The 14,124-nt window shown below is 49.7% G+C and overlaps 1 protein-coding gene across 4 annotated transcripts in view; it reads left to right on the forward strand.

Annotated features, from left to right (window-relative positions):
• The window catches only part of FHL1 (four and a half LIM domains 1), a 29,836-nt gene that overhangs the window by 10,308 nt on the left and 5,404 nt on the right, over positions 1–14,124 (forward strand). For 2 of the 4 annotated variants that reach the window (XM_056491756.1, XM_056491757.1), the window contains exon 1: positions 9,019–9,172. The exons of the other annotated variants lie outside the window; for them this stretch is intronic. In XM_056491756.1, coding sequence (XP_056347731.1) covers positions 9,151–9,172 — 22 coding nt within the window. In that variant the 5' untranslated portion in view covers positions 9,019–9,150. Of the gene's footprint in view, positions 1–9,018; positions 9,173–14,124 lie in introns of those variants that run through there. 4 annotated transcript variants of the gene reach the window in all.

The following is a 14,124-nucleotide window of genomic DNA, read 5'->3' on the forward strand; positions in this document are numbered from 1 at the left end:
TAAAGGCAAATATATATTTCCATTGTAAAGGCAAATCTCTTTTCCCATTCATCAATCAGTGGAATCTATCCCATTGTTTCTTTTATCTCTCAGTGCTAGCTTTATCTACCAGCAGATCCACAGCTGGTTTGTAAAGACAAATGTGACATTCCTCTCACCTGTGTCCTCCCCCAGTGTTCCACCCTCTTGGTATCAAGGTGTGTTTGCCTTTTGGTTGTCTCTGGGTGACTAAACCCACTGCTGCTCTTTGCAGATCCAAGTCTAACCTTGCTCAGCACTGGCACAAAGCAGGCAAGGCTTCCTACCAGGCTTTTCCAGCATAGCTGAGAAACTGTCTCAAGGGGAATAACTTTACCAAAGGGACAGCAGAGTCCTTGCAGGAAAAGCCCTCCAGTGATCTGGAAACCTCATCCTCTCTCCATTGTCCTGCAGCTTTCCCAGAGGAACGTGGAGCTTGTGGGATCTCATGAAATGTGGTTGCACAAGCTGGTTTTAAAAGAAAGCAAACCACTGTTTCACATCTGGTTTAGCTCTTTGACAGTTTTCTCTGGCTTTTGTGTGCAATTAGCACCCATTTTCTGTCCCATGGAGCCCATCCTCTGATAGCTGGATGTGGGCAGGAATTGCAGAGCTTGCAGTGATTGTATTGAGAAGAGCTGTTTCTCTTTGCAGACTGTGTTGCTCGTTGTCCCTGAATTTATTCATTATTTATTATGTCCTTGCTACTTGAAGAAGAAAACAAAATAATTTTTTGGGCCTGAATCCAGTCCCAGAGTTGGGATGGCTTAATCAAACACACAAGCACTTTTACCAACTCCAGCTGGTTTATTTCTGTTTAAAATCAAACACTCTTCTAAGTATCTCACTTTACTTATTCCAGAGTTTGTGTTTGTGTACCCACACACAGACTTTGCTCCAAGCACTGGTAGAAATGCTTCTTGGAGGAACACAGGAGAGGAGAGGAGATCTTCCCTTGGCTCTGAGTGCCCTGGCCTGGTGGAGGGGAATGAAGGAATTAAGTTTAGCAGTTTCAGTGACCTCCCCTCCCCACCCTCCTCTGCCCTGAGCTGTCTCTTACCAAGTGTTAGTGAACTGATCTTAACATTTCCAAGACACAAAAGGAACTCAAATTTTGCTAGGTTACCAAAAAACTAGAGTGGGAGCATGCTGGGGAGGAGAATTCCCTGTTCCCCTCTCCAAAACAGCCTCTATCCTGCAGATAATGACACTCAGCTGGACACCACAAACCAGGGCAGGGCTCTGAAAACCATTCTGGGCTGGGACTCTGGGGTTTTGGCTGAAATTGAAACTTAACCCTGATTAAAGATTTAAAGATATTTGTTCCTTTTTTAAACATTTGGATCTGTGTTTTCTAACCGACCCCACAGGTAAAGCTTTTCTGTGCAGTCCTTGCCCAGCTCTGATCTGACATATTTCCAGAGAGACTCAGGATCCTTATCACTTTATGAAAAATGAGATTTACATTCCTGTATCACACAGGCACTTTGAAAATATTATCCCTGACTCCAGAGAAATGGCTCATACATTTTAATGCAGTTATTAGAAATTGAATTGACAACACTTATCCTCAGTGGAAATTGCTCTACAGCTCAGGGGAAAATGTACAGAGAGCACTGGTGGAGACTTCAGAGAGCTCTTGTCATCTTGAGATGTGTGTGCTTGTGGTGCAGTGTGTCTGCTGAATGAGAAGAGCAAGTTTGATGTATGCCAGAGAAAGGGAAAAGCACAAATCCATGGGCTGAGACAGCAGTGGGGCTCAAAACACCCCAAAGATCTTCTGGGCTAGAAAGGGAGAGCAAAGTGGTGGGGAAACATGGGCTGCTCTGGCTTCTGTGTCCCAGGCTGTTATGGAGATGCTGGACACAGGTACTTTATTTGCTGTATAAGAGAGAAGAGAAGAGAAGAGAAGAGAAGAGAAGAGAAGAGAAGAGAAGAGAAGAGAAGAGAAGAGAAGAGAAGAGAAGAGAAGAGAAGAGAAGAGAAGAGAAGAGAAGAGAAGAGAAGAGAAGAGAAGAGAAGAGAAGAGAGAAGTGAAGTGTTGCTGAGGTGCTCAGCTTGGTGAAAGAAGCACCAAGGAACCAAGAAACCCACCCAAACCAGGTTGCTTTTAGAACAAAAGTTATTTAATGGTGAGAAAACTTGCAAGAGCTGGCTGATCTCTGCTCCTCTCAGGGATGTGGCCTTTGAGAATCACCTTCACACTGGGCTGCAGAACACCAGGTCTGGAGCCTCTGAGCTGGCAGAGCTGGCACCCTCCTCCTGAGAGCCAGGAGGCAGAGGGACAACTGGCAGGATGCTCAGTGTGCTGCCAAGGAAGCATTTGTGAATCTCAAGCCCCTCCAAGGTGAAGAGTTTCCACTTCTCCTGCCCTTGTTGCTGCAATGTGGCCCAGCCTCTGTGGTGAATGTTGGGCTGCAAGGAAGTTGATCTCTTCTTCCATTTTAAACTTATCTGAAGCTGGAGGTTAAATCAAACCTTCCTGAAGCAGAGGTTTATGAAAATAACTCTGGAGACTAATCCAACCCCTTAGGCCTTGCTGGAGGAGACTTTGCAGCTTTGTTTTTCCTTGTAAAGAATGCTCAGCATATGTCCTGACAATTAGTCAGAGTGCCCAAAAATACCCCTCAGCCCTGCAAGCTGATCCCCTTCAGCTCCTGGAGCTGAGACAGACACAGGGCTATGCACTGGGGGGCTTTGGGAAAGGTTATTTTTAAAATGCCCACATAACAAGGGTGATTTGGTCCTTTCAGCCACCAGCTCTGGCTATCAGCTGAGGGTGCACACAGCCAAATGTTAATCTTGCTCGAGGCAACTGTCCTGCCCAGGGTATTGGGCTGCTTCTCCTGCTAAAAGCATGTGCCAGTGCTGGCTCTGCCAGCTCTAAATCAGTGCTGAGGCCTGTGCCAAGTTCAGGCAGTGCTTTGATGGTGTGCTGGATGCCAGGGAGTCTTCCCAGCTGGCATGCCAATGCTTGGAAGGGCATGTCCTCATCAAAGAGGTGGCCTGTCTTCACCTTTGGCCAGGCAAACCTTTCCTGGGAGCTTTGCTTTGCCCTTCTCTGACCAGCTGAGCTGAAGTTTTCTATCTCTCACATGCTGAATTTCAGGAGGATGTTTTGCCAGAATCACAATCCATCCACAAACAGCCTTTCTCCTCCTCTGAAAATCAAGATCTCAAAGGGGAAATATCAAGCTCCTTGGTGCCACAGAGCTCTGCTGGTGGGGGATTTGGCTTGGCCACTGTCCTGTGTGGGCAGAGGATGGAGGTCTGCAGAACAACCTGCCCAGCAGCTTCCTGGGAACTTGGTATTTTGCTAGAAAACATGCCAAGGAAAGCATTCCCAGGCTTTGGAGGAAGAGCTTGGGCACAGCCTGCAGCACCCACCTTGTGAGTTTTCCTTGTGCCAGGTCCTGTTGAATGAGAGCAGGAGGGGATGCTGGAGAGTGTGTGTGTTGTAGCTGATGTCTGGTAGCTGCTAATTTTGGACTCCTAGTGGGTAGATTTCCAAGGAATGACCCATTTTTCAAGCAGTGAAACAAACTGGTAGCTGAACTTCCTTCCATGAGCTCCACAGTGAGCTGTTTAACCTCACTGAGGCAGAGCATTGCCCAGCCTGCTGCTGTGCCCATGAGGAGGAACTGGGAGCTGTTACAAGTGCAGAGAGCCTGATGCACCCTGTGAAATATTATTTCAGTGATGGCTCACTCACTGCTTGGTGAAGCCCTGGCATGAGCATTTATTGTGTGGGTATGGCAGGATTATATTGCTGTGCCTGCTCCTCACACCTCATCTGTCCTGGGAAAGACTGCTGTGCTGCCTGGCTGGATCTCTGTGGTATTTATTTGACAGGGACTTGAGTTACTTTTCTCAGCTCTGAAGCCAGGGCTAAGCCATGAGGGGAAAGCTGTGACTGGCAAATATTTGCTTCATGTTTGGCTCTCACATGAGAGCTAAACTAAACTTGAACAAAGAAAGACCTAAAGATGGCCAAGATGGCTGTAAGGAGCTCCAGTGCCCTAAGGGTGAAGCTTTGGGGTAATAAACTGGGAATAACTGAGCTGTGGTGCAGCTGGTTGGCCCCATGGCCCCTGCCAGGACACATCACCTGGCAGAAGGACTGAGAGTCACCACAGCCCTGCTGGGTGGTCTGTGCATGACCCACTTGTAGGGCTGCTGGGGAGGAAGAGGTCAATGCAGTATTTGAAGATTTTTAGCCCAATTATGGGCCTGGTGCTCTAATGAGGCTTCTGAATCATCAGGCCAGTCTTGGCATTACATGCAGACCTGTCTCCAAGAGGAGTAGAAGAAGTCTTTGTCTCCTTTTAGGGTTGTATGACCTTCATGGCCATGGTCACACCTGTGGTCTTCATCTTGCAGTCCATGGAGGGTGATGTGGGCAGCACTGCCTGCACACCCACAGCAGCACATGGGAGACAGAGCTGGGAAGAGAAACACAGCTCACCTTTCAGAAGAGCATTTAAAGACTGAGACTGTCTTTAAAAAAAAATGTTCATCCTTTTGGGGCTCTTCCTTTTTGAGTTTGCACTGAAGGTCTAATTCTGACTCTTGGGACTGCAGCAGGCACTGAACATCCTTGGTGCTGGGAGATACAGCCTTGGCATCTTACCTGTAATGCAAGAAAGAGGAGCAGGGGTAGGAGGAAATTGCCTTTATTTTGAAGTTGATTCAAAACCAGTTCTGCCCAGCCCCTGCTGCAGCCTCTCCTCTCCCCAGTCTTCTCTGGAGCCTGGGGCTGCCATGGGGCTGTTTGGTGCCTGCATCCCACCACTCTGCCACAGCCAGGATGGGAACAGGGGCTGAACAAAGCTTTGGGACTACAAAGCAGCTCCTGATTTATGCACAGCCACTCCCCCCAGGGCTCAGTGTCACTTGGCTCCCAGCAGCAGTGAGAGGTCTGCCATGTCAGCAACAGGTGATGGAAGAAGTGCCAGTCGGGAGCGTGTGTGGAGGGGAGCCACAGAGCAGATGGCAGCAGGGAAATAAATTTGGAGCTGCCATGGGAATAGTCCTGGAAACTGTCCAGCCTGTGGATGGAGGCAGATGGGAAAGATTTGGTTTATATCTCTTCCTGGTTTTGTTTTTTTTCAGGTGCCTTTATTTCCAGCTCTGTTGTCTCTTGACCATTCCTTCCTATAACTTCGCCCTTATCCCATTTCCCCCCCTCTTCTTATCCTGTCTTCTTTTCCACCTTTTGTTTCTACTCATGCTGCATCTGAGCTCCTGAGTGTTGCCCACCCTGTGTCTACTTCCTTATAAATCTATTCCCAGCTCCTCTACCCCAGCCTTCACAGCTGATCCAAAAATCTTCCCTTGGCACTGAAAGGCTCAGCTCAGCATGGAAGAATCCTGCCTTTGCCACATCTTGCCACTTTCCTTCTCTGCTTATCCTTGTGAGCTGGTTCCCTGAGAACACCAGGAGCTCCCCTGTCACTGCAGTGATGTCCTTGCTGGTTTTGCTCTGGATGTGGCACACCCTGGCTGTCTCTGCCTTGGGTTCCTGTGAGTGCCCGAGGGAGGATTCAGGGGTGCTGAGGCACATCCTTGTACACAGAGCTGGATTTGAGGTTTCTGGAGCATTTTTGGGATATTTCAAAGAGAAAACGTCCAGTTTTGAAAAGATGAGGTGGAAAATATGGTTCAGATGTGATTGAGTCATCAGGGTCTCTGGCTGGGGGGACCAAGGGCTGTCATCCCTGGCAATCCTCTCCAGATGATCCACAAACACTGGATTTGATCCCCAAACACTGGATTTGAGCCACAAACACTGGATTTGAGCCACAAACACTGGATTTGAACTACAGACACTGGACTTGAGCCCCAAACACTGGATTTGAGCCACAAACACTGCTCTGCAGTGCCTACTGCCAGTACTGGGAGCAGGGAGCAAGTTGGATGCTGAGTGCTGGGAGAGCTGCACCAGCCCCCAGGGTCAGTCCTTGTGCCAAACCTGCCCAGCATTTCTGAGCCACTGGGGACTGCTGCCTCTTATGCCTCTCTGATGGATCAGCTACAACTGCAAAGATCTTTTCTTTGGAGACAGCTGGATCTGTGTCCTCTCTCCTCTCAAACCCAACTCTCTAAATAGCAGTTTTCCTGCAAACTTTGTCTTTATACTAAAACAAACAGAGAAATGCTTTTTAAAAATGGTTTTATTTCTGCCTTAGAAGAGCCAAGGAAATTTATAGCTGAGATCTGTTGGGCAGGAGTGCTCTGTTGTGGGAAGACACATGCATGCAACCTGAGACATATAATATTAAATTAAAAATTGATCTGGCCTCAGGACAGGAAGGGTAGGGAGCAGTGTGGGGCTCATTTTATGGGGAGCCTGGTGAATGGCAGTGTGCTCTTCTGTGCAGGTGCACTGAGCACTGCCAGCAGCATGTATGGGAGCAGGAGGCACAGCATTACTTTAGGAGGAGCACAGGTGCTCTGCTGCTGGTATTTACTGCTGCTTTCTTTGATATTGGTGACTAATAGTTCATCAATGCCTGGCTTAGAACAGCTCTCTTTAGGAGTTTCTGCCTGTTGAATGACAGCAGGATGTGTGAGCAAGATGAGAGAGACCCAGACCTTTTCTGGCAGGATTCTTAGGGCAAGAAAATACTCTGGAAATCACAACATGAATCATTTGTTTATCAGAGTGGATGACACTATGCCCCAGCCATGCTGCTCTGCAGCTGGGTGGGATCAGTGTGTCCAGGGCAGCTCCCTGGAAAACCTACAGGACAGGTTTAATGTTAAAAACATGACATCCCAAGCCTGCTATGCCCTGCTGTGCACTCACTGGTGTATTTGTAGCACTCTTCCCTCTGGGACTCAGAGAAGGGCTGAGGCAGGGCTGGCACAGCTCCATTCTGGGGCACCCTCTCCTTCCTGGAGGTGTCTGCTCCTTGATACATTTCATGGGGCATTGATGCCCCTCCTTGGCACTTGGGCTACACCTGCACCACCTCTGTGTTTGATCACCTGGGCTTGTGTGGGTGAGGAGGGGCTTGGGAAGGAAAGGGAAATTGCCCAAAGTTATCTGCTTAAAACTAGGCAAGAAACCAAGAGCAGCAGCAGGGTTGTTCCATTCCTGCTGCTGGACCAGGAGGTCAAAGATTCAACCAAAATGGCCTTTGAATTCAGGTCTGCTCTGGGGGATCAGCAGGGGCTTTGCAGAGTGAGCTGTGCCAGGGAGCTCCAAAGGTCTGGGTCTCCCTCCTGCTTCTTGGCCAAACTTTCTCCCTCTCCTCTCTCCTCCAGCCCAATCCCATTGTGGTGCCGTGGACACACGTGTGTTTGTGCACATGAAATGTTGTGATGTCCAAGTGTCCATCCCTGCTCTCCACACCCCTCTGCAGCTGCCAAACCACTGCTGGTTGCAGCCACCTCCAGTCAGGGCGTGGCACTGCTGGCCCTGCTCCATCACCAGGATGGGAGCAGAGGTTCTGATGGAAATACCTGGGGATTCTGGGGAAAGCAGGAAATGGCAGCTGGGTGGGAGGGTGCCAGAGCTTTGTGCAGGGAGCTAGAAAGGAATGAGGATGGTTAATGGTGCAAACTCTATGTGCATTGCCAAAAATGAACTCATGTCTGTAAATATTGCACTGTGCACAGCAAGATTAGAACAGGAAAATACCAGTTGTTAGGGTTCCTGTTGCCATCTGAATTATGCAAACAATTTGCTGGAGTTTATAGATGAATAACAGGGCAGAATAACATTGGGTTTTTCCTCACCATAGTGTTTCAGTGCATTAGTGTTTTAGCATGCTTCCCAGCCTCGATTGCTGCACCAGTGGATCCATGCTGTGCTCTTTTGGAATGGCATCCTGTCAAGAGAAGCCTTTTCCAGGCCATGTTGGGAACTTGGAGGATGCTCTCACCAGGATGCTGGTGAGATGCTGAGTTGGGGTGCTAAGGTGGGTGTGAAGGCTCAGGGTCAGCAAGGCCAGCACTGAGGATGGGGACTGTGCACGTGTGTGTGGCTGAGGAGCCCCTGGGACCAGAGCTGTTCCTGGCTGTAGCAGGGCTGCTCTTCAGAGGCCAGACAGCAGCAGGATGGGCTCCCTGGAAGGAATGATAAACATGGGCTCTTCCCAGTGGCTGTCAGGGAGGTTCAGTGACTTTCCCAGCCCGTGTCAGTGGGGAGGCAGGATTAGCAGCTGGGCGTCCCTGGCCCCCAGCCCTGAGCACTGCCAGCAGCAGTTGCATAATCCAGAGGGAGAGCAGAGCTGCTGCAGCCTGGGGGTCCCACAGGAGGGACCCCGAGCCAGAGCTCCCTCCCTTCCTGTGGCTTGGGTGGAAACAGCTCAGCTGGAGCCGTGGGGCTGGGATCTCCCTGAGCCAAGGGGACAGAGGCACGAGCCAGCTCCTCTAAAGCCTTGCCAGATGCTGGAGAAGCCCCACATGATGGCACCCATCTCCCTAAGTGCTGCATTTCAGGGATTTTCTCCCTTTGAGCAGTTATTGCTGTGATCTTCCTTAAGGAAGAAGCTGGGGAAGGAGCAGGAATGGCAGTGAAACTTCAGCACGGCCTCCATGTTGAAGAGCAAATCCAACCCACCATGAGTGGATGTGCTGGTACTTCTGTGGGCTGCCAGCTGAGCCCCTGGGGTACAGCCACATCCTTTCTGGGCCAGAAGACATCCCCTTGCTGGCTCCTGGGGCTGCAGGCCCCCACAGGGCTGTGATCCTCCCCTTCCCTTCAGCCATGGCAGAGCAGCAGCAATGCTGGGTCTGTAATTTAGCTCAGGACTGTTAGGGGACACAATCTCACTCTAAAGCCAAGGCCAAATACTACCAGCATGGGGTCAAGTTCATGAGTTCATTCTGCCTTTGGGACTAATTTGGGTGCTGAGTAGCTGGGCAGGTATTTGACTGTTGCCTGCAGAGACCTAGAGGTCTCAGGATCCTATTCTTCTCTCTCAGATCACCTAAAATGGTAAGAATTTCCAAGGGGGATTAAGGTTGTGATCTCTGGGGAGGGGAGTGGACATCTGGTAGGAGTCTGTCCATATTAATAGCCTCCCTTTAAATGTATGTTATCAAATGGGGCAGCTCCTTATCAGCCTGGAGACTCTGAACTCCATTACCTGAGGGGCTGCTGGTGGCTTTGGGCTGCTGACCATGGCTTTCCACAGGCACACAGGTAGAGTGGATGTGCTGCCAGGTGTTGAGGGAGTACTCCTGGTAAATGGGAAGGAGGGTTTTGCTAAGAGGCTCCTGTGTCAGAGAAATAACTTTGAATGCAACTTAAACCTAGAAACCTGCAGCTGTAACTCCTGATGGCAAATGGGCTGATAACCAGTGGGAGAGACTGGTGCTGGAGGAGTGGTGGTGGTGGCCTTGGTTATTCTGTAAAATGCATTGGATGGTAAATGTTTTTGTATCTGCTGCTGTGGGAAGGCTGGGCTCAGCTGTTATTTGAGCAAGACTTGGTGAAAAGGGGGGACAATGCTCTTCCTTGCTTCAAGTTTATTGCAGTGAGCAGAAAAACCCAGAGCAGAGGGGAGATCAGCATGTAAACCTTGAAGGTTTGCTCTGCTCTGGTGGGAAATTTGTGGCTAGTCTCTCTTGTCTGTTTGTCTTTTGGACTGACCCTTATCAGTGATAAGAAAATGTTAATTTTTCCATTAACACGGACATGGAGCCTCCTCAAAACTGGGGAGAAAAGGCAGTTTGCTGCTCAGCTTGCTGCTCAGCTTCCCAGGACAGGGCACACAGGTGAGGCTGCTTGCAGAGCACATAACTACTCAGGATTTGTGTGGATGCCCATACTTGTTATGCAGGGCACCACTGTGAGTAAAATCTGACATCTGTGGTGTCATTTGATGTAAGAAGAAGTTTAACTTCAGCCCAGAAGACTCACCAGTGCTGTAACATCCTTCCATTATACTCCCTGCTATATAATTTTTTCTTTCTCATCTTCCACAGGGGATGTCCCCTGGGGCAAGAACTCACAGACTTGATGCTGTGCTGTAATAGAAAATGCTGCAGGGTGTTCTGAGCAGATGCTGAGGTTGGAGTGCTGCTGCCAAACAGTCACAGCATGGTGTCTGATCCTGCAGACCACTGGGAACCCCAGGGCAGCTGTGGGGGTATCACAGTGCCTGCTAGGGTGGGGCTGAATCCTCCAGAGCAGGAGGAAATCTCATTTTGGCATCTGGGAGCACCTGGGTGAGAGAAGGGCATCCAGCTGCTGAGATGGGGCATTGGCTGGGAACATAATAGGGGAGTCTCAAAGAAAAAAATTGATGCAGCCACAGTTAGTCACTGAACAGGATTTGTTCAGTTTTGAAAGGTTTGGACTTTGTTGCTTAAACTCTGCCTAAAGTGCTCAGCCTTACTCGAGGCAGTGGTGCCTTGTTAGCCTTCACTGGGCTCTGCACTGAGTGCCAAAGCAATCCCTGGGGAAGTGTTTGTGGGGCTGGGCCAGTGATTTTTAGTAAACAGCATGTCCCTACTTCCCTGGGGAACTGTGAAGATTTAGTAATGACTGGGATGTGCTCAGACATGGTGGCAATAGGACTGTAGGGAATGTTTTTGGCAACTGCCTGAGGAACTTGGAGCTGTTCTTGCTCTAAAAAAAGAAGCTTTCATTTTATCAAGAGATTAATTTTTGAATTATAGAGTATGAGACTCGCACGTGCCCCAGCCTGGCAATGGGAGAGCACAGCTCTGGTATTTTCAGCCCTCCCAGCAAAAACGAACTACAAGAGATTTCTGTCTTTCCTTGGGCTTTGCAAATGTTTGTGCCAATTCAGTCCTGAGTGTCACTTTGCATTTGGGATTAGCAGGGCCCTTCTTTTAAGGGTTTCCCAGGTATTTATAGCAAACCATGAGACATTGCATAGAGGAATGCTAAGAATAGTAACTCAGGTGACAGCAGGGCTGCCAGGACTGATCTGGAACAGGCAGGTGCAGCCAGTGCCTGGCAGTGTCTGGCTGTGCACTCAGTCTGATGAGAAAAAAGCAAATTAATGGAGAGTGAAAAAGCACTTTTTCTTCCATGTGCAACTGTGTGTAGGGCAGAGGGTTAACAACTCCAAGCTCATCTTCTTTCTTAAGTGGCAGAATAATCTGTAAAGTGTAAGTACAGTTTCTCTGGTTGTGTTTAGAGACTGCACTTCAAGTTCTTCCTTAGTGGTTTATCACATTTAAACATATTCCCCAGAGACATTAACACAGAGCCTGTGCTAAGTGCTTTGCTTATCAGCTGTGCTCCAGCTCCCTTCCCTGAAAGCTCTGGTTCCATTTATTGTGCAAACCACTGTGATACTGCTTTGGGTTTTTGGTAGTGGGATGAGCCAGGGTGATGGGAGCCCAGGGGGAGGCAGGGGTTGTGTGGGGTGGCACCCCCTAGGTGTGCACCCTTTCCATCCCAGAGCTGGCCATGCTGCAGGGTGCAGATGTGGCCCCCAGTGAGCCCTGGCACTGCTTGGTGCTGGCACCACTTGAGGTGCAGGGAAGCCCCTGGAGCCTGGGTGTTGAGATCTCTGCAGGATGGAAGGTGTGGCTGTCCAAGGGCTGGTTTTGTCAAGTAGAAGATGCTTTCAGGGGACAAGTGGCAAACTGGCACCTCTGTGGTCAGGTAAATGTTGGGGTTGTATTCCAGTGGGTCTTAGTGCCAAACACCCTGATATCTGAGAAGGCCACTGGCCTGGCCTTCTGCCCTCCAGCTGTAGCCAAATCCATCAGGGAGCTACATTTAGAGAACAGCCTGCCAGGGCTGGTGGGACAGGGGTCCCTTGCTTAGAGAGAGATTAGTTTCTGGAAGTATGGCTGTGTTTTACTTCACCTCTTATTGAGGGTCCTCTAGGCTATTTTAGGATGGCACATTCTGCATTTACCCCTCTCCCCAGCTGCCTCTGCTCTCTGTTTCCACCTGCTTCTCTCCAGCAGAGCAATCCCTGCACATGCCTGGCAGGGGGAATAGTTCCAGCCTGTCCATACTTCCCTGGTTTCTAAATCCCATTCTGTGGCCTCAGTGTCAAGCTGACATGGGGTTTGGATCCGTGCATGTCCTCAGGGGATGTGATTCTCCTGGGGCTAAACAAGAGACACTTGACCAGGCTATCACCTTGGAGAGGCCATAGTCTGGTGTGAGGATGCAGCCACAGAAACTCATGTTCAGGTGACATCCAAGCTAAAACATCTGTGTGTACCACTCTCATTTTAAACACAGCAGTGTGAAAAGAGGCACAGAGATTCAGTGCTCTGGGTTTTAGTGGTAGTTTGGTGAATGTCTTCCCTGGTTTTGGGTTGCTGTAGCACTGTTGTACCCTGGTGTGGATCCCTACCCTGTGCTCAGCAGCTGCTGCACTGCTCATACAGGAAGGGATGATGAGGGCACTAAATAAAGACCCTGAGGAAGTAATGATTTTCCCATATACCCAGTGTACCCTTAGTTTCATAGCTTGCCTACTTCTCAGACAGTAAAGACAGGCCAGGGTTACTATACCTGGAACTCTGAAAAGTTATGCTGTGGGGACCTGGTGCAGCTGGAGGGTGAACAGGTTATTAAAGAGATAAACAACTCCAAATCCATGACCTGCTGCCAGGCAGGCTTTAGAAATACATTTATTTTTATATAGAGCACAGGAAATATCTGCTCTGTTTACCTTCCATGAGAGGGGACAGGACTGCTGAGGGGACCAGCTGTGAGATACTAAATGAAGCTGAGCTCTGAAGTGTCCACAGATGTTTACTCCATTTGGAGAAAATAATCTGGTGGTCCCAGCACAGCTGCTACTGGCCTGGGGCTCCACTCTGGTGGCTTTCAGGGCTCTTGTGCACCATACCCTGGGTGGGCTGGTCCTGCTGCTGTGGGAGTCTGGCTGATGGGAGCTCCAGACCTGGCACAGGTGAGCAGAGCCATGAGCAGCCAGCACATTTACAGGGGCAGTGCCACCACTGCATCTTCACTGCAGGCAAGGGGGCAGAGGTGCCTTTCCTGGCTCTAGATCAGGAATTCAGGAATGACAGTGCTGAGGGCAGAAAGCCTCTGGAAATCTGGGAGCAAATTCATGCTCCTGCCTGAGTATGAGAGGAGTTTCTGGTGTGTGAGATGCAGGAGGCAGGCAGGAGCTGTGGCACAGCCCAGGCTGGGGGCTGCCAGCCCCAGTGTTAATTTGCCTGTGGAGCTCCAGAGCTGCTGTGATAAATGTGTCTCACATTAGCACATGGTGAGTTACATGGGAACACAGGCTTGTGTTGCTCCCTGAGCCATACTTTCAAGATTATGTGTTCAGGATGAAAGCAAGCCTAAACCTGAGATCAGGGACATTTCTGTAACATTTGCCCTGGACTCTGCAATTGCATTTCTTCCAAATAAAACCCACCTGCTTGCTAGAGCCCTGCAGAGCTGGTGGTGGCTCACATAGTTTCCATGTTTCTCAGCTGTTTATCTGTTTCATTTGCTTGAGCAGGTACCTCAAAGCCCTTGGTGTAGTTGTCAGCAGGACATGGCATTCCCTGGCCTTGCCAAGGGAATATTTCCAGACCTTGTCCCCACCACAAAGTACAATTCCTACCAGCTGCCTCTGTCAGCTTTAGGGGAAGGAATAGGGTGTGAACAGAGCCTCCACCTCTGCTGCAGCCTCCCCATGTGATGCTTTTCTTTAGGGCTCTCTGTCCTACTTTCTGAAATATAAATCCTTCAACTTGTTGTGGCCCTGTGTTACTGAGAGGAGTCAGTGTGAGGACTCCTGGATTTTAAAGCCTGCAAGGTGACAGTGTGAGTCCCACTCCTCCTGGGCCCAGATAAGGAAGAGGCTCTGTTATGATGGCAAAGTCCTCTGGTTTGTACCCAGCAGTGTGGGGCTGTTCCTGGTGTGGTCTGGTGAGGCTGGGCCCTATAGCTGATGGTACATCTGGAATTACTGGGGTGGGGAAGTGTCCATGAGCTCTGTGAGGAACAGGCTCCAAGGCAGCCCCCAGGGCTGGGTGGGGTGGTCCAAGGTGATGGACGCAGCAACAATTCTGTCCTCTCCCTTCCTTGCTCTGTGCTGATGCTGCTGCTCTATCAGGAAGAGAGGACCTTTCCTCTTGGCAATCCCAGCCAGACCACAGCCACATTTCCCACACAGCTGGTGATGATGC

This window comes from Oenanthe melanoleuca, chromosome 4A, assembly GCF_029582105.1.
Source record: "Oenanthe melanoleuca isolate GR-GAL-2019-014 chromosome 4A, OMel1.0, whole genome shotgun sequence".
In the NCBI taxonomy this organism is placed as follows: domain Eukaryota; kingdom Metazoa; phylum Chordata; class Aves; order Passeriformes; family Muscicapidae; genus Oenanthe; species Oenanthe melanoleuca.